An 18,334-nucleotide genomic window follows, 5' to 3' on the forward strand; every position below is an offset into this window, starting at 1 on the left:
CTCAGTTTTTCTGTGCTGAAAATGCACAAAAGCTGTCAAGTGTGTTCCCTGCCGAGGAGTTTACACAGTGATGTAAGCGTGTTGTCTAGGTGATGGTTGCTGTGGGAGGGGCAGTAAACTGTGGAAGTAGGGAGGGAAAATTAACACTGAGCTGGGTTGAAAAAAAGGCAGCAGTGATGTCACTTTTGGCATCACAGAGAAACAGTAAAGATGCAAACCAGCAGAAATATTATTTTTTTTCATATCACATTTCTTCTAAATCTGACAGTGAACACTACAAACAGGATAAGCAAGCTAAATAAGTAATTCCTTATCGGGTGATTTTCTTTAGTTAATATGGAGTTTCATCCAGGGTGTGGCGCTGTACTGAGAGTTCCTACAGCACTCCATATTCCTGTAGCTCGAGCTACTGATCATTACATCAGAAAGAGCTACAAAATAAACAGAGGAAACAGGAAGTGGTGATGGATGTGAGGGTGAGGCCTGTTCTCACTTGAGTGATTAGCAGGTGGTTCCCGCTAATCACCAAAGGGGTAGTGCTTTATAACGTGCTAGCACCATACAAATTATATGGCAGTGATCTCATTGCCACGATCACGGCGGATTCTTGATTAATCGTAAAACGTGTTGTAAGTAGCATTTTGCCGCGATTCTGGAGCGATCATGATACAGTGCTTAAAAAAGTGCTGATCGCGAGAGTGTACAGTGATTTTACCGTGCTAACATCACCCTTGCAAAACGCTAGCACTATGCGCAAGTGTTTTGCGATTGCTGGTGTGAATGGGCTCTAAATGGGCGTACACACGTCCAACTTTTTCAAACAACTTGTCGTCCGAACGACTTGTAGTGCAAACAAGTCATTCCGACGTCATGTACACACTGGCCAACAGAGCGGCTGATATGCTAATTTACATGTCGTTTAACCAACTTGATAATGGACAATGGACTGGATAGAACAATGGATTACATTAAAGAGAACCTGAGGTGTGTTTAAAGAATGTTATCTGCATACAGAGGCTGGATCTGCCTATACAGCCCAGCCTCTGTTGCTATCCCAAACCCCACTAAGGTCCCCCTGCACTCTGCAATCCCTCATAAATCACAGCCGTGCTCTGAGGCTGTGTTTACATCTGTAGTGTCAGTCTCAGCTGCTCCCCCGCCTCCTGCATAGCTCCGGTCCCTGCCCCCGTCCCTTCCCTCCAATCAGCAGGGAGGGAAGGGATGCAGGCGGGGACTGGAGTTCTGCAGGAGGCGGGGAGAGCAGCAGACTGACACTATAGAGAGAAACACAGCCAGCTCTGACAAGCTGTTTGTCAGCAGCGTGGCTGTGATTTATGAGGGATTGCAGAGTGCAGGGGGACCTTAGGGGGGTTTGGGATAGCAACAGAGGCTGGGCTGTATAGGCAGATCCAGCCTCTGTATGCAGATAACATTCTTCAAACCCACCTCGGGTTCTCTTTAAACGACTGTTCAAACGACAAGTCGGAAGACAAGTTGTTCAAAAAAAGTTGGACGTGTGTATGTATCTTAAAGGGAACCTGAAGCGAGTAAAATTATTTAAAATAAACACAAGATGTAGCTGCAAATGAATATTACAGAAGCTCGCCATTTTCTTCTTACAATGATCCCTTCCAGTTCTGACAATATTTTGTCAGAACTGAAATATACCAGTTGCTGTCAGTTATATATCAGCTGCTGTCAGTTACAACTGAACTGTGCAAGGTAATGTCCATGTTTCCCTATGGCTCAAGTGGGCGATATTACAGTTTAACAGTGTGCTTACCAGGAAGCTGTTATGGGGTAATGGCCATTTTTAAAATGGAGGACAGAGAATTCTATTGATCACAGTGGACAAATGGGACGCAGGAGAGGAGAAAGTGACTGAGGAGTAGACTACACAGGAGGTAAGTATGGCCTGTGTATGGTTATTATGACTTTTTTACTTTCAGTTCAGTTTCTTGTGTTGTGGGAAGGTGTTACCTCTGGGAGGGTATATTATGACACACCCCGGAGGAGAGGGACAAGCAGAACAAAGGAAAGAAAAGGCAGAATTCTCAGAGAGAGGGAGATCAGGATAATAAAGCAATGAATGCGGCATCAGGCGGCCTGATCTCTGCTGAATCCAGACGCATGTAACTAGATAATCAGCCATCTTCATGTTTCTCCTCTCCATGGTTATGACCTATTAATACCACCAGCGTCCAGGTGAGGCATGTTTATAATCAGCTGGTAAACTCGATGTGTGTGTGTGTGTACACGGGGCCCACGCACTGGGCGCACATTGCTGGGAATACCATTACTGGCCTCTATCAGGGCACGGCGGCTCTGATCTCCCTGCATCTAATAAACTGTGTATGAGGCACCTCTGTCAATCCACTCTCAGCAGGAGGCTGTATATAATATATGTATTAGATGGATTCTCATTGAGAGGCAACCACAGACAGCCACCTACTTATAAACGACTCGAGTTGTAATGTTCCATAAATACTAAGTAAGGTCTGAGACCCGCTTGCACAACACGAGGACCTGAACTCAGAACTTCCTCTGCTGTAAACGATAAGCAACAGCATAATAAACTTTAAAGAATGATATTTCTTTGTTACAACTAATACAAATACTGCAATAATTCTGCACTGTGTCTACTTCCTGCTTTCATGGAAGCTGACGTATTGTTAACATCCATTTACCAATTAGCTGCTTTGCCATAGCAGAGGAGATGCCTGAGCTGACACAGCTGAGAGATCAAATTACAGTGGTGATTAGTCACAGATGAGGGGGAATTAGACAGGCTGAAGTCTCTAAATACATACAGGGTGCATTTCTCTAGGTTGGATAAAGTATAAAAAGTAGACTGACTCTTGGGTGCATGCAAAAATATGTTTTTATGTACATTTTATATGAAACACATACACATACATACATGAAAAAACAGTAACATCAAAAAAAGTGTTAACCCCATGACTGAGAATGTCAGTACCAGTGATAAAAAATGGACATAAAAAAACCCGGGGAGTTTGAATAGAGAGGCTGCAGTCCTCTAGACCAAAAGACACGCTTCAAATAAAGTTATTGTAAGAATGATTATGCTGCCACAATGATAAGCAAATGTCCTAGTTGCTGGGACCTAAAACGAAATACTGAAGGTATTGCACAGGGCAAACAGTGGCATGCCTTTGCTCAAGGTACCGAGATTCAATGTTCAAGCGCTGGAACCCTGGACCCACTCGCAGTCCAGGCACATGTATGTGCTATCAAAAACAGCTTATATGTAGGTAAGATGATTCCCGCAGAAGCTTGGATGTCAAGCCAGGAACAGTAGGATAGTCATGCATAAATCAACTTCCAGCCACTATATTGCAATGCATAGATAGCATGTCCATAGGTAGCATTGCATAGCATGAAGGATCTTTGACTGATGCTTGTAGTTCATTAGTGGCGTAGCTTAGCACAGGGTATCTTTTTTAGTACTCGGTAAAGGTCCATGCAGTGAGTATTCAATGTTTCATGCACAGCAATGTGTTGGAGGCGTTGTATAGTTACCATCCCCTCCACGGAGGTCAGCGTGAAAAGTGTGTCTCTTTCGGTCTCAGCAAAGCCCCTGGGGTAAAGTCCATATATTAGACGCCTTTAATCAACATGTTTCGCCGTTTCCAATGACGGCCTCTTCATAGATAGCGTCCATGTAGAGTGTTTGTCCGCATCCTGTGAACGTGGACATTATAAGGAAAAAATGGTGACCCGCACGCTCGTCCCTCACCCGCCTCCCATCTCCCCGCCCACCACTCCCATCGTAAGCCGCGCAAGCGGCTGGGCCGGACGCACGGCGCTTAGCTCCGCCCAACGCACAGCGTGGGGACAGGCATGTACGCGTTATCATTGTGGCAGCATGATCATTCTTACAATAACTTTATTTGAAGCGTGTCTTTTGGTCTAGAGGACTGCAGCCTCTCTATTCAAACTCCCCGGGTTTTTTAATGTCCATTTTTTATCACTGGTACTGACATTCTCAGTCATGGGGTTAACACTTTTTTGATATTACTGTTTTTTCATGTATGTATTTGTATGTGTTTCATATAAAATGTATATAAAAAAATATGTTTGCATGAACCCAAGAGTCAGTCTACTTTTTATACTTTATCCATATTCTATGCTGACATGGTGCATGTGAAAATTGATTACTTTATTGATTTACTCTATGGGCTATTTGCTCACTGAATGAACACATTTTTAGGTACTTATCCGTTAGCCGGGCGCATCCGGCAGGTGGCGCTAATTACTATTCCCCCTCCAGGCCGACATGGATAGTAGGGAAAGATGTAACTCTGGTGTTTTGTCGCCACCTAGAGGATGCGCCCAGCTAACGGATAAGTACCCATTTTTCTATTATGCTCCGGCCTTGATTCCCTTTAGTATAATACATTTTCCTCTTGCCATTTCTCTAGGTTTCCCTTCTGTCCAGTGCAGGTCCATTTTATCGTGAGAGTTTAGCCTGTTTAATTCATTTGTCTAACGACTAGTTGTGATTTGATCCTGCCCTGTGTCACATGACTGCCATGGCAGATAATGCAAATAAGCTCATTTGAACGTACAATCCTGGCCAAAGGTTTTGAGTCTGTCAAAAATATTGGAAATTAGAAAAGTTGGTGTTTAAAGGGAACCAGAGACGAAGCACCCTTGTGTATTTTACCATATATATCAGTAAGAACATTAGAGAAAACACTTACCATGCTCTCTGTTTCATCCTTCACTGCTAAAAGTGTCTGTTATCAGCAGTCACAAGAATCCCAGACTGAGCAATTAAATCTGGCTTTGCTGGGAATGATTATTGCTGAGTCATTATAGCAAAGCCACAAGGGGGCAGGCTTGGGCTTCAAATAACACCACAGAATACAGACTTAGCTATAATCTTTCTGTAGCAAAGCTAGACGGAGCAGCCTGACTGTTCAGTCGGGGATTCTTATCAGAGGTGATAACAGTCAGATTACACAGAGAACAATGAAACAAAGGGCAGATTAGGTGTTTACTGTCATGTTCCCACTGATTTATAAGGTAAAATACAAGAGGGTGCTTCATCTCTGGTTCTCTTTAAGTTTTTATAATAGCAATTTGCATTATATACTCCAGAATGTTATGAAGAGTGTTCAGATGAATTGCAGAGTCCTCCTTTGCCATGAACATTAACTGCATCCCAAAAACCCTTTCCAATGCATTTCATTGCTGTCATTAAAGGACCTGCTGAGATCATTTCAGTAATCATCTTGTTAACTCAGGTGAGAATGTTGACGAGCACAAGACTGGAGATCATTATGTGAGGCTGATTGGGTTAGAATGGCAGACTTGACATGTTAAAAGGAGGGTGATACTTGAAATCGTTGATCTTCCAGTGTTAACCATAGTGACACTTAAGCCTCACCCCTGATCACGCCCCCCAGCAGACCCCTAGTCACGCATACCTTAAAGAGACACTGAAGCGAAAAAAAAATGATGATATTATGATTTGTATGTGTAGTACAGCTAAGAAATAAAACATTAAGATCAGATACATTAGTCTAATTGTTTCCAGTACAGGAAGAGTTGAGAAACTCCAGTTGTTATCTCTATGCAAACAAGCCATTAAGCTCTCCGACTAAGTTAGTCGTGGAGAGGGCTGTTATTTGACTTTTATTATCTCAACTGTAAGTGAACTGTTTACTTTTCCTCTGCTAGAGGAGAGGTCATTACTTCACAGACTGCTCTGAAAGACTCATTTTGAATGCTGAGTGTTGTGTGATCTGCACATATTATAGAATGATGCAATGTTAGAAAAAACACTATATACCTGAAAATAAAAGTATGAGAATATTTTCTTTGCTGCTAATCTTCTAGTAATTATTCATAGTACACAACCAATTCACTATATCATATTTTTTTTTTCGCTTCAGTGTCTCTTTAAAGATTTCATAAGAAAAATATGTTTTATAATTCAGACCACACTGGTCCTTTCTATCCTGGTTCATTTTCCTTCATAGTAACATTTTACAATTAGTAATATCTCAATTTTAAGGATGGGAATAAAGTTTAGAGTCAATCAAATACATTTTTTAGTAGAGAAATATATATATTTACATAGAAAGAGGGACAAAGTCCTGAAAGAGGGACAGATGAGGAGGGAAACGGCTGTCAAAGAGGGACTGTCCCTCCAAAATAAGGACAGTTAGGAGGTTTGGAGCAATTTCAGGAGTGATTTTGGGGACAGCAGTTCTCAGGCCGGCTTTCGCTTATGAAATCACTCTGATAATGCCGCATGCAGAGCGATTGTCACTTCGGCAGATCACAATTGACTTTCATTAGCCTAGCGCCTTTGCCGGCAATTCCAAACAGCGTCTGAAAGCAATCCAGCGGGATCTTATCACTGGAGGGGTTGAGCGGACGTCACCTTGTACAGTACACTGCCTGTCCTGGTGGGAATTGAGTTGCCCGGTTCATGCACTGGAGGGGCTGAGCGGACTTGTACAGTACACTGCCTGTCCTGGTGGGAACTGAGTTACCCGGTTTCTGCACTGATCCTATCATTGGAGGGGCTGAGCGGACTTGTACAGTACACTGCCTGTCCTGGTGGGAACTGAGTTACCCGGTTCCTGCACTGATCCTATCACTGGAGGGGCTGAGCGGACTTGTACAGTACACTGCCTGTCCTGGTGGGAACTGAGTTACCCGGTTCCTGCACTGATCCTATCACTGGAGGGGCTGAGCGGACGTCACCTTGTACAGTACACTGCCTGTCCTGGTGGGAACTGAGTTACCCGGTTTCTGCACTGATCCTATCATTGGAGGGGCTGAGCGGACTTGTACAGTACACTGCCTGTCCTGGTGGGAACTGAGTTACCCGGTTCCTGCACTGATCCTATCACTGGAGGGGCTGAGCGGACTTGTACAGTACACTGCCTGTCCTGGTGGGAACTGAGTTACCCGGTTCCTGCACTGATCCTATCACTGGAGGGGCTGAGCGGACTTGTACAGTACACTGCCTGTCCTGGTGGGAACTGAGTTACCCGGTTCCTGCACTGATCCTATCACTGGAGGGGCTGAGCGGACTTGTACAGTACACTGCCTGTCCTGGTGGGAACTGAGTTACCCGGTTCCTGCACTGATCCTATCACTGGAGGGGCTGAGCGGACTTGTACAGTACACTGCCTGTCCTGGTGGGAACTGAGTTACCCGGTTCCTGCACTGATCCTATCACTGGAGGGGCTGAGCGGACTTGTACAGTACACTGCCTGTCCTGGTGGGAACTGAGTTACCCGGTTCCTGCACTGATCCTATCACTGGAGGGGCTGAGCGGACTTGTACAGTACACTGCCTGTCCTGGTGGGAACTGAGTTACCCGGTTCCTGCACTGATCCTATCACTGGAGGGGCTGAGCGGACGTCACCTTGTACAGTACACTGCCTGTCCTGGAGGGAATTGAGTTGCCCGGTTTCTGCACTGATACTATCACTGGAGGGGCTGAGCGGACTTGTACAGTACACTATCTGTCCTGGTGGGAATTGAGTTACCCGGTTCCTGCACTGATCCTATCACTGGAGGGGCTGAGCAGACTTGTACAGTACACTGCCTGTCCTGGCGGGAATTGAGTTGCCTGGTTCCTGCACTGATCCTATCACTGGAGGGGCTGAGCAGACTTGTACAGTACACTGCCTGTCCTGGTGGGAACTGAGTTACCCGGTTCCTGCACTGATTACGTCACCTTGTACAGTACACTGCCTGTCCTGGCAGTTCTGCAGTAGCTGAGCACAGCACATATCCACAATGATATACTTACACCAGCTGTAAATATTTGAATGTAGACAGTTGTCCCGGCACCATTGTGAACTGATTGCCATCCAAATATCTGCAATGAAAAGTCAACATTCATTTCTATGTATCTTCAGTTTTATAGACATTAATCTGCCACTCTCCTTCTCTGCAGAATGTAAATGTAGCATATCTCAGGGGAAAAATACAACGTACACAGCTTTTATTGAACCCAAATTAACTATTATGTGACCACAACAAAAGAAAACACAGCAAAGCTGCTATTTGGGAGCTGTAACCCCTCTTCAGTGCTGCATCCAACAAACCCCGACCTTCCAAACTGAGACTACTGCAGGTACTTGGCCTGTGTAGAAATACATTTGTAAACACACTCAGAGGGGATACCAGATACATTTAAATAGGCCTCCTGTGGGCTGCTCCACTTTAATTGTATCTATACAAGCATCGGGCCTAATGCTAGGTACACACGTTACGTTTTTCCGTTCGATTGATAAATTCGGTCATGTCTGATATCCCTCTCAATCGTTTTACCGTTCGATTTCTCATAGAAGTGAATGGAAAAAGATAAGAGAAACGAGTGCAAGACTAGAGAATAGAGTGGAGATTGAAGCGGAAAAACGATTGAGTGGAGAATGGAGCGGGAAAAACGTATCGCGTATACCCAGCATAAGAGCGACGATCGGGGACACGGCAAGTTTTGTCAGCGCTTCCAGCAGCTATTGAACATGATAATAGACTGCTGACTTTTAGTTTGACCACAAAAAGGCGAAGCTATTCCATTTCTGGGACTGGAGTTCTCACTGAACGCAGAGTGCCTGCATTTTACTATATTTACACTACGTGTCCCTCTCTGCTCCCTAATATATTCTGTGCGGAAGGGAACACAGAACAGGCAGGCTTGCAGGCTCTGCTGTTTATCCAGTAACCTGCTGCTGTACTGAACCCTACTTACACTTGTGGGACTCACAAGTTCATTCACTGTGTTGCATAATTGGTGGCAGTGGTGGGATTATTTCCTAGCAGATCAAAAGGTAAGGATCTGACTGGCTATTGACTAAGTAGCCATCTCCTTGCCAGAGGCTAGCAAATCCATTTAGCATTCCCTGCTCATAAAGGGGAACTGAAGAGAGAGGTATATGGAGGCTGTCATGCTTATTTCCTTTTAAGCAATACCAGTTGCCTTGCAGCCCTGCTGATCCTCTGCCTCTAATACTATTAACCATAGCCCCTGAACAAGCATTCAGCAGATCAGGTGTTTCAGTGGTTCAGACTTTAAAGAGAACCTGAGGTGTGTTTAAAGAATGTTATCTGCATACAGAGGTTGGATCTGCCTATACAGCCCAGCCTCTGTTGCTATCCCAAACCCCACTAAGGTCCCCCTGCACTCTGCAATCCCTCATAAATCACAGCCGTGCTGTGAGGCTGTGTTTACATCTGTAGTGTCAGTCTCAGCTGCTCCCCCGCCTCCTGCATAGCTCCGGTCCCTGCCCCTGTCCCTTCCCTCCAATCAGCGGGGAGGGAAGGTATGCAGGTGGGGACTGGAGTTCTGCAGGAGGCGGGGAGAGCAGCAGACTGACACTATAGAGATAAACACAGCCAGCTCTGACAAGCTGTTTGTCAGCAGCGTGGCTGTGATTTATGAGGGATTGCAGAGTGCAGGGGGACCTTAGGGGGGTTTGAGATAGCAACAGAGGCTGGGCTGTATAGGCAGATCCAGCCTCTGTATGCAGATAATATTCTTCAAACCCACCTCGGGTTCTCTTTAAAGTCAGATCTGACAAGACTAGCTGCATGCTTGTTTCTGGTGTTATTCAGATACTACTGCAGAGAAATAGACCAGCAGGGCTGCCAGGCAACTGGTATTGTTTAAACGGAAATAAACATGACAGTCTCCATAAAGCTCTCTCTTCAGTTCCCCTTTAAGTGTTTCCTAATTAGAAGCAGACAATGATAGAGTTAATTTACATGTAAATACAGAACTCCAGGAAGCCAGCTGCTAGCCTGGTGTACCTACATCTCTGACCTAATACACAGCAGATAGAAAACTGAAAATATACTCCTGTATTATCCCTAACATCATCAGCACCCCAATATATCACCACACTGGGATTTGTAGTGCATCTGTGTAGTGTGTTGTGTAGCCCTTTTCTGCCTGGTTCTGAGAGTAGTGTGCCCAATCTGTGGGGCTCAGCTAGGTTAGCTGTGCTTGTTGCATTGTCAGTCTGGATACCCCAAGATTGTCATGGGAAGCCCGCCCACTGCACTAGAAGATAATGGTGGCATTTGGGACCCATTTGTGATTTGTGACTTGTTTTAGTGTATTGTTAGTGGCAGTGAAGGGGGGGGGGGGGGGGGACACAAATAAAGGTAGAGAGAGTTATTCAATCATTATTTCTAACTGGTTACTGGCAGTATAAATGCCCTTTAGGAGTAGGAGGGATACTTACAGCTCGGTGACATTCTTTGGGATACCTTTTGGCAGCGATGCGAGGTGTTTGTTGCTGCAGCGCACCACTGTATCCAGACAAGTGCATTCCTGAGGACACAGGGGCTGCGGGGCGCAGCTCAGCTCCTCCTGACCTGCCAAACAAGAGGTGGCAAACCGTTACACACACACAGATCAGACTCAATTCCCTGACCATTCCTGAGGACACGGGGTGCGGGGCGCAGCTCAGCTCCTCCTGACCTGCCAAACAACAGAGGTGGCAAACCGTTACACACACTGATCAGACTCAATTCCCTGACCATTCCTGAGGACACAGGGGCTGTGGGGCGCAGCTCAGCTCCTCCTGACCTGCCAAACAAGAGGTGGCAAACCGTTACACACACACAGATCAGACTCAATTCCCTGACCATTCCTGAGGACACAGGGGCTGTGGGGCGCAGCTCAGCTCCTCCTGACCTGCCAAACAACAGAGGTGGCAAACCGTTACACACACGCAGATCAGACTCAATTCCCTGACCATTCCTGAGGACACAGGGGCTGCGGGGCGCAGCTCAGCTCCTCCTGACCTGCCAAACAACAGAGGTGGCAAACCGTTACACACACTGATCAGACTCAATTCCCTGACCATTCCTGAGGACACAGGGGCTGTGGGGCGCAGCTCAGCTCCTCCTGACCTGCCAAACAACAGAAGTGGCAAACCATTACACACACGCAGATCAGACTCAATTCCCTGACTATTCCTGAGAGGTGGCAAACCGTTACACACACACAGATCAGACTCAATTCCTGAACATTCCTGAGAGATGGCAAACCGTTACACACACACAGATCAGACACAATTCCCTGACCATTCCTGAGAGGTGGCAAACCGTTACACACACACAGATCAGACTCAATTCCTGAACATTCCTGAGAGATGGCAAACCGTTACACACACACAGATCAGACACAATTCCCTGACCATTCCTGAGAGGTGGCAAACCGTTACACACACACAGATCAGACTCAATTCCTGAACATTCCTGAGAGATGGCAAACCGTTACACACACACAGTATTATGGTAGAGAACAGAGGCGCCAAAAGGATAAAAACAATATTTAAAAGTTTTAAAATTATTGCTTAGGAGGCAGTGGTGGATTCACCTCCCACAAGCAGACACAACAACTGTGTATTCACAAAAGGGACATTTATTGGTATACTCCAAATAAGGTCGCAACGCGTTTCGCAGGTCAAACCCGCTTCATCAGGCAATTATAGGAAGGAGCACACAACAGCAGTATGTCCAGATAGCACCTGGCGCTATCTGGACATACTGCTGTTGTGTGCTCCTTCCTATAATTGCCTGATGAAGCGGGTTTGACCTGCGAAACGCGTTGCGACCTTATTTGGAGTATACCAATAAATGTCCCTTTTGTGAATACACAGTTGTTGTGTCTGCTTGTGGGAGGTGAGTCCACCACTGCCTCCTAAGCAATAATTTTAAAACTTTTAAATATTGTTTTTATCCTTTTGGCGCCTCTGTTCTCTACCATAATACTGATTGTATCCACCTTTGGTGGAGGGGGATACCCCTTCTTGTTTTTCAAGCCTACAGAGAGCGACTTCTTATTCCTGAGTGAGGACAGGCTAATCTCCTCACCTGCCTATACAGTGGTTGCCTGGAGGTAACCCTGGTTTGTGAGTATACAATTCATACTCTTTCTAATTATCCAATTACCTTGGCATACTACACCATATCGGGCTCTCGGTTCTTCTCTTCTTCATAGTTACACACACACAGATCAGACTCAATTCCCTGACCATTCCTGAGGACACAGGGGCTGCGGGGCGCAGCTCAGCTCCTCCTGATCTGCCAAACAACAGAGGTGGCAAACCGTTACACACATGCAGATCAGGCTCAATTCCCTGACCATTCCTGAGAGGTGGCAAACCGTTACACACACGCAGATCAGACTCAATTCCCGATGCAAGAAAACAGCTGATTTTACCTTCAAATGCCAGTTCACTAAACCTTTGTTACCACGTGGAAAATCCCCGACTAGTGAGGTAAATTACCGACTCAATAAATGTCACAATAAATAACACAAGTGAGAGGTTTGTCATTTTGTCTTCAGCCTGAAACTGTCGGTAATTAACAACAAGCATTTGGTAAAATGGACAGACAAAGGAGACAGCCAATGGGCAGAGCGACCTGTGCTACACACTCCGTTTGATCCGATGCACTGCTGGGAGGACAGCAGAAAGTTAAAAAAAAAAACACGAGATGCAGGGCACTTTCATAGAGGTTTTCTTATAGACATGCAGATCTATAGGCTGATACATAGAAGAGGGCCCTCTAGTGGTAAGCATGCTTGCTCTTGAAGCTGTTGCAGGACGGAAGCAGGACCGGCTTATGCAGACCACTTATACCAGAAGAATCGGCACAGTTCTGGCTAGGAGTGGGAGATCACCATAGCAGGACACAGCTTGGTGCAGAGACTACTCCTCAGTTGGTTACCCTTCAACTTTTTACCGAGTAGGTCTCAGTCAATGGAACCAACATTTTTCAGTAAATGACTGAACTATTGCTGAATGTGTGGAAATCTCTGTGAATTCGGAAATAAAGTCTAAAATAGCAAATCGCGGTATTTTACCGACACATTATTACTTTTAGCCGTGGAGGGTGTCAGTAAGCCATTGTCACATAGCAGCTCACCTTCCTCACATCTGAAGTCAGGAAAGGCCACGTCCTGCAGGGGGATCTGACGCAGGAAGTCCGGGTTCTGACACCGAGGGTTTCCTGTTACTATCTTCCTCTTCCTCAGCCAATCCCCGAGCCAGGCCAGCTGGCAGTTGCAGTTGAATGGATTGGCCAGTAAGTTTCTGTAAAGATAGAACATGCAAATACTGTGATGTTGGGGAGGTATATCTGCATCAAAATAACCAAACTATCCCTTTGTATCCCACAAGCCAGGAAGAAATGATCTACTACAGTATCACCAGTGATGAAACCAGCATCTGGTGAGGTCTATGCATTCCAGACTTCAGGCTGTAATTGAATGCAAAGGATTTGCAACCAAGTATAAAAAAGTGAAAGTTTGATTTAGGATTATGATTCTGTCCTATTACTTTTGGTCCCCTAACAAGTGGGAGGCACAGATGCAAACTGTTGTAATTCCTCCACCGGTCACCTGATTTGGATGCAAATTAAAACTGACAGTCTGCAGTTAAAGAACATCGTGTTCGTTTCATTTCAAATCCATTGCAATTGTGTACAGAGCCATAATGTTAGGATTGTGTCGATGTCCCAATATTTATGGACCTGAATGTATGTGTGTTTCCTCTGCCTGGGGTTTCCTCCCAATAATACAGGGGCTGGTTACACCTATCCTGCTCCAGGACCTCCCACCCGGCGGCAAATGCTAAGGCTCGGTTCACATTAGTTTTTGCCAAAGGAACCGGCCGTACGGTTCCGTTGTCCGTTACGCTGAACGGACAAAAAAAATGCAGCAGGACCCAATTTTCCGGACCGCACCTACATAGGAACTAATAGAAAACTGACAGTTTACAGCACACTGGCTGTAAAAACGGACAGTTTTTACCTGATCCTGATGGCCGGATCCGTACGGCCGGCTCCGCAAAGAAAACGCAGATGTGAACCGGGCCTTAAGAAAGGGACACTGAGCACTTGGCCTTGGTCTTCCATTATCAACATGTAACATCACTTGGAGACCATTATGCTGGACTCTAAATTTGTTTGAGGACAAGGTCCTCCAGCACCCAAGGCTGAGACACCAAAGTGCGCCCCTCCATCCTTCCACTCCAGCCATCACACACTGATTGCTATTAGACTAAGAGGCACCCAGGACCCCCAACACCTTAATCTCTAGTTATCTGGCTTGCAGTCACTGCCATGTATCCCCTTTTCTTATTTCTTTCTGCTTCAAACACAATTAGGAATGACAGCTGAATGAATTCTGCGCCCCCTCCTACACTGCGCCCTGAGGCTGGAGCCTCTCCAGCCTATGCCTCGGCCCGGCCCTGGGCCTGTAATCCAAAGACTGGAAACAAATGATCATCTGATACCCAAGTACTTTATACTATATCCCCATTTTATTTTAACTGTTGGCTACATCATGCTCTTTTATTATTAAAAGGCTAATATCCCCGTTTCTGAGAAACACAAACCGCCCCTCACCTCTGAGAGCCGTTACCTTGTAGAGTGGTGGATATTGCTTTGGAGAAGCTGGGCAGTTGTGTATTCCCCTTCTATTCAGGACTTAGATAGTTAGCAGGTCGTACCCCAGACTTGGTGCGTGGTGGCAGTATATACTCTTTCGTTTAATGTCCACACTGATTGTATGTGTGTGGACACCTCCCCAATTGTCCGAATGTCAGCTGGCTGAAATAAAGCTTGTGGCCCCAGATGTTGGGACATTATGTGCAGTCAGTTGGGGGGTGACGCAGGTGGACCAGGGGTAGTGTGACATCCTGGGTAAGCCCCTGCAGCTTGGCCACACCCTCTGACTGCACGCTATCGCTTAGTATGGATACAGAGGCGCCAAAAGGATAAAAGTATCTAAAAAGTGTAAAACATGAGCAGGCAGTGGGGGACTTACCTCCTCCGAGCAGACATAAAAATTGCCAATGGGTTTGTTATTTACATACTCCGGGGGACAATGCAACGCGTTTCGCAGGTCTGACCTCGCTTCATCAGGCGATAACAACGGAGCAATAGCATATGTGGTCAGTAGGAGAGCCAGGATCCTCTGTCTGACTGACTGTACGCTATCGGTGGAGATGATCTGCCTGTGTGGGGCATTAGTCTCTGCAACTTTCATATCAAAGTATTCCATGGAAACCAAGTAACCAAAACCCAAATCGCCTCTGCTGAAAATACTACATCTTATGGAAACCTAAATGGCCACAATTCCCAGTGTGTTTATCTTGCTCTAGGGTAGGACCAATATACTGATCGGCAATGAAACATTTCCTGTGTGACTAAAGAAACCAAACTTATTCCAACTCTCATTTTGTTGGCACACGTCATACAATTGGCTGCCTGTTCCTCCAATCAGGCCAGACTCACAGCGTGGAGAGGGACTGCAGCGTGTCGAAGGCTCCCGGGGTGATGGTGCTGATCTGGTTGTCGTACAGGGACAGGAGACGCACGTTTCGGAGGCCGGTGAAGCTGTCATTGTGCACGCAGCTCACACGGTTATTCCGCAGCATCCTGGAGGCACAAATGACACAAAACAATTAGCTGCGATTTGTGAATGACCTGAAATGGAAATTGAATTGAGAATGACATTCAGCATTTACCGGAAGCAAATTACCCACAGCTGATGAGGATTATTCATGTGCAACACAAATGACCAGGAATGAGCATTATGTAACGAGCAGGAAGCAACGCCCACAGATGGGCAGAAACAATTCTGCAATGCTGAACGTTATGTAACGAGCAGGAAGCCACACCCACTGACTGGCAGAAACAATTCTGCAATGCTGAGCGTTATGTAACGAGCAGGAAGCCACACCCACTGACGGGCAGAAACAATTCTGCAATGCTGAACGTTATGTAACGAGCAGGAAGCCACACCCACTGACTGGCAGAAACAATTCTGCAATGCTGAGCGTTATGTAACGAGCAGGAAGCCACACCCACTGACGGGCAGAAACAATTCTGCAATGCTGAACGTTATGTAACGAGCAGGAAGCCACGCCCACAGATGGGCAGAGGGGTTCACCGACAACAATTCTGCAATGCTGAACGTTATGTAACGAGCAGGAAGCCACACCCACTGACGGGCAGAAACAATTCTGCAATGCTGAACGTTATGTAACGAGCAGGAAGCCACACCCACTGACTGGCAGAAACAATTCTGCAATGCTGAACGTTATGTAACGAGCAGGAAGCCACGCCCACTGACGGGCAGAAACAATTCTGCAATGTAACGAGCAGGAAGCCACGCCCACAGATGGGCAAAGGGGTTCACCAACAACAATTCTGCAATGCTGAACGTTTCCTGACGATCACGAAAAATTGTAAACTTTAAACTACATACATATACAATGTTACAGAGTACCCAGCAAGCTGTGCATTCCTCCCAGGGTAAAATTAACTATAGAAATAATTGTAAAGTGTGGCGCCTAAGAAACTAGCAGCTGCTCTACCTAGAATGGGGTAATCCCAAAGACCCCGGAATAAAGATAAAACTATAAAAACAATACTAGGTAGGCGCTAATAGTGCAATTGATTTAATATGCAAAATATACAATAAAGTAAAAGCTGTAGCATACGATAAATGGTCACTCATACACACTTCAATCACAACCACTGCCCTGCTGCAGCAGAAAAATCTAAAAAACTAAAAACTGAAAAACTAAAAATGTATGGATAAAAAAGGTGCAAAATAATGCAATGAGGTAATGAAGCCCAATGGATTAATGGGTGGAAATAACGGAGTCTTATCCAGTAGTGGTAGTGGGGCTTAATAATCTGGTGATGAATGTCACAATGATCAAGCATGCAGAGGTAAATAGCAGCAAAGGTGGAATTAATGAATAATCCAGGAAGTGGTAGTTACTCACAACCTCCGTTGATGTTCCGTATATCAGTCCTGGAGCCGCTCTATCCTGTCCGCCCCGGCCGGCGGCTGGGCAGGAGAGACTTAGACTCGCTGTTTAGCTGGTGAATAACAGCAGAGTCGGGCAAGCTAACCCGGCTTCAGTACGGATATAGCAGCGCTTGGTGTCCGGAAAATCTTGCCGTAATCCCGAACTCCACCAAGTAACGCTGTGCGTGCTGGATGCACCTCCTTCCGCGATGGTGCTCGTGACGTCACTGCAGCCTGGCCAATCGCTAACGCGTTTCGGAAGGTACGCCTTCCTTTCTCAAAGCTGACTGCGGTTGGAGGGTTCCTGCTTTTAAGGAGGTTATGGGGTCAAACCCCTTCATGTAAAAGCATATAATTCAAGATCTTTATTAAGACCAAACGGAATCAGTGTATTTAACTGGTAGATCCAGTGCGTTTCATGCCTGGACATTTCAAGAATGTAATCCCCTCCACAATCTCTTAACCACTTCTATCCCACTAAAAATAGTGCCCCTGATAGAACAATTGTGCTGTTGCTTAAAATGCTCAGATAGTGGATGTTTCATGTTGCCTTTCAGGATGTTATTACAATGTTCTCCCAACCTTTCTTTTAATGGGCGTTTAGTCCTGCCCACATATTGTTTGTGGCAAGGGCATATGATAACGTATATGACCCCTTTTGTGTCACAGTTCATCCAGGTTTCATCCAGTGCAGGAAATGAGTAAGGCAATGAACACCTTTGAAACTTTGGTTTTAAAAGATATAAAGAAAATGAACACTAGATTTATAGATAATCTAACAACTAATGAAAGAAGGGCTATGAGAGAACTAAGAGACGATCAATCCATCACCATACGCCCGGCTGACAAGGGGGGTGGGTTAGTACTGCAGGACACTGTGAGTTATAACCAAGAGGCATTACGACAATTGAATGACATCAATACTTATACAAGATTGAAATTGGATCCAACCAGAAAATTTCTTAAGAGAAAATTTCTTAAGAGAAAGGAAGGCGTACCTTCCGAAACGCGTTAGCGATTGGCCAGGCTGCAGTGACGTCACGAGCACCATCGCGGAAGGAGGTGCATCCAGCACGCACAGCGTTACTTGGTGGAGTTCGGGATTACGGCAAGATTTTCCGGACACCAAGCGCTGCTATATCCGTACTGAAGCCGGGTTAGCTTGCCCGACTCTGCTGTTATTCACCAGCTAAACAGCGAGTCTAAGTCTCTCCTGCCCAGCCGCCGGCCGGGGCGGACAGGATAGAGCGGCTCCAGGACTGATATACGGAACATCAACGGAGGTTGTGAGTAACTACCACTTCCTGGATTATTCATTAATTCCACCTTTGCTGCTATTTACCTCTGCATGCTTGATCATTGTGACATTCATCACCAGATTATTAAGCCCCACTACCACTACTGGATAAGACTCCGTTATTTCCACCCATTAATCCATTGGGCTTCATTACCTCATTGCATTATTTTGCACCTTTTTTATCCATACATTTTTAGTTT

The 18,334-nt window shown here is 45.7% G+C and overlaps 1 protein-coding gene across 3 annotated transcripts in view; it reads right to left on the reverse strand.

Annotated features, from left to right (window-relative positions):
* SLIT1 (slit guidance ligand 1) overlaps nt 1–18,334 on the reverse strand; it is a 617,918-nt gene that overhangs the window by 107,096 nt on the left and 492,488 nt on the right. For all 3 annotated transcript variants that reach the window (XM_068257843.1, XM_068257844.1, XM_068257845.1), the window contains 4 exons: nt 15,310–15,453; nt 12,937–13,103; nt 10,242–10,374; nt 7,802–7,870 (listed from right to left, as the gene is read on the reverse strand). In XM_068257843.1, the coding sequence (XP_068113944.1) occupies nt 7,802–7,870; nt 10,242–10,374; nt 12,937–13,103; nt 15,310–15,453 (513 nt within the window). The remainder of the gene's footprint in view (nt 1–7,801; nt 7,871–10,241; nt 10,375–12,936; nt 13,104–15,309; nt 15,454–18,334) is intronic.

The sequence above is a fragment of the Hyperolius riggenbachi genome, chromosome 10, assembly GCF_040937935.1.
Source record: "Hyperolius riggenbachi isolate aHypRig1 chromosome 10, aHypRig1.pri, whole genome shotgun sequence".
Taxonomy (NCBI): Eukaryota; Metazoa; Chordata; class Amphibia; order Anura; family Hyperoliidae; genus Hyperolius; species Hyperolius riggenbachi.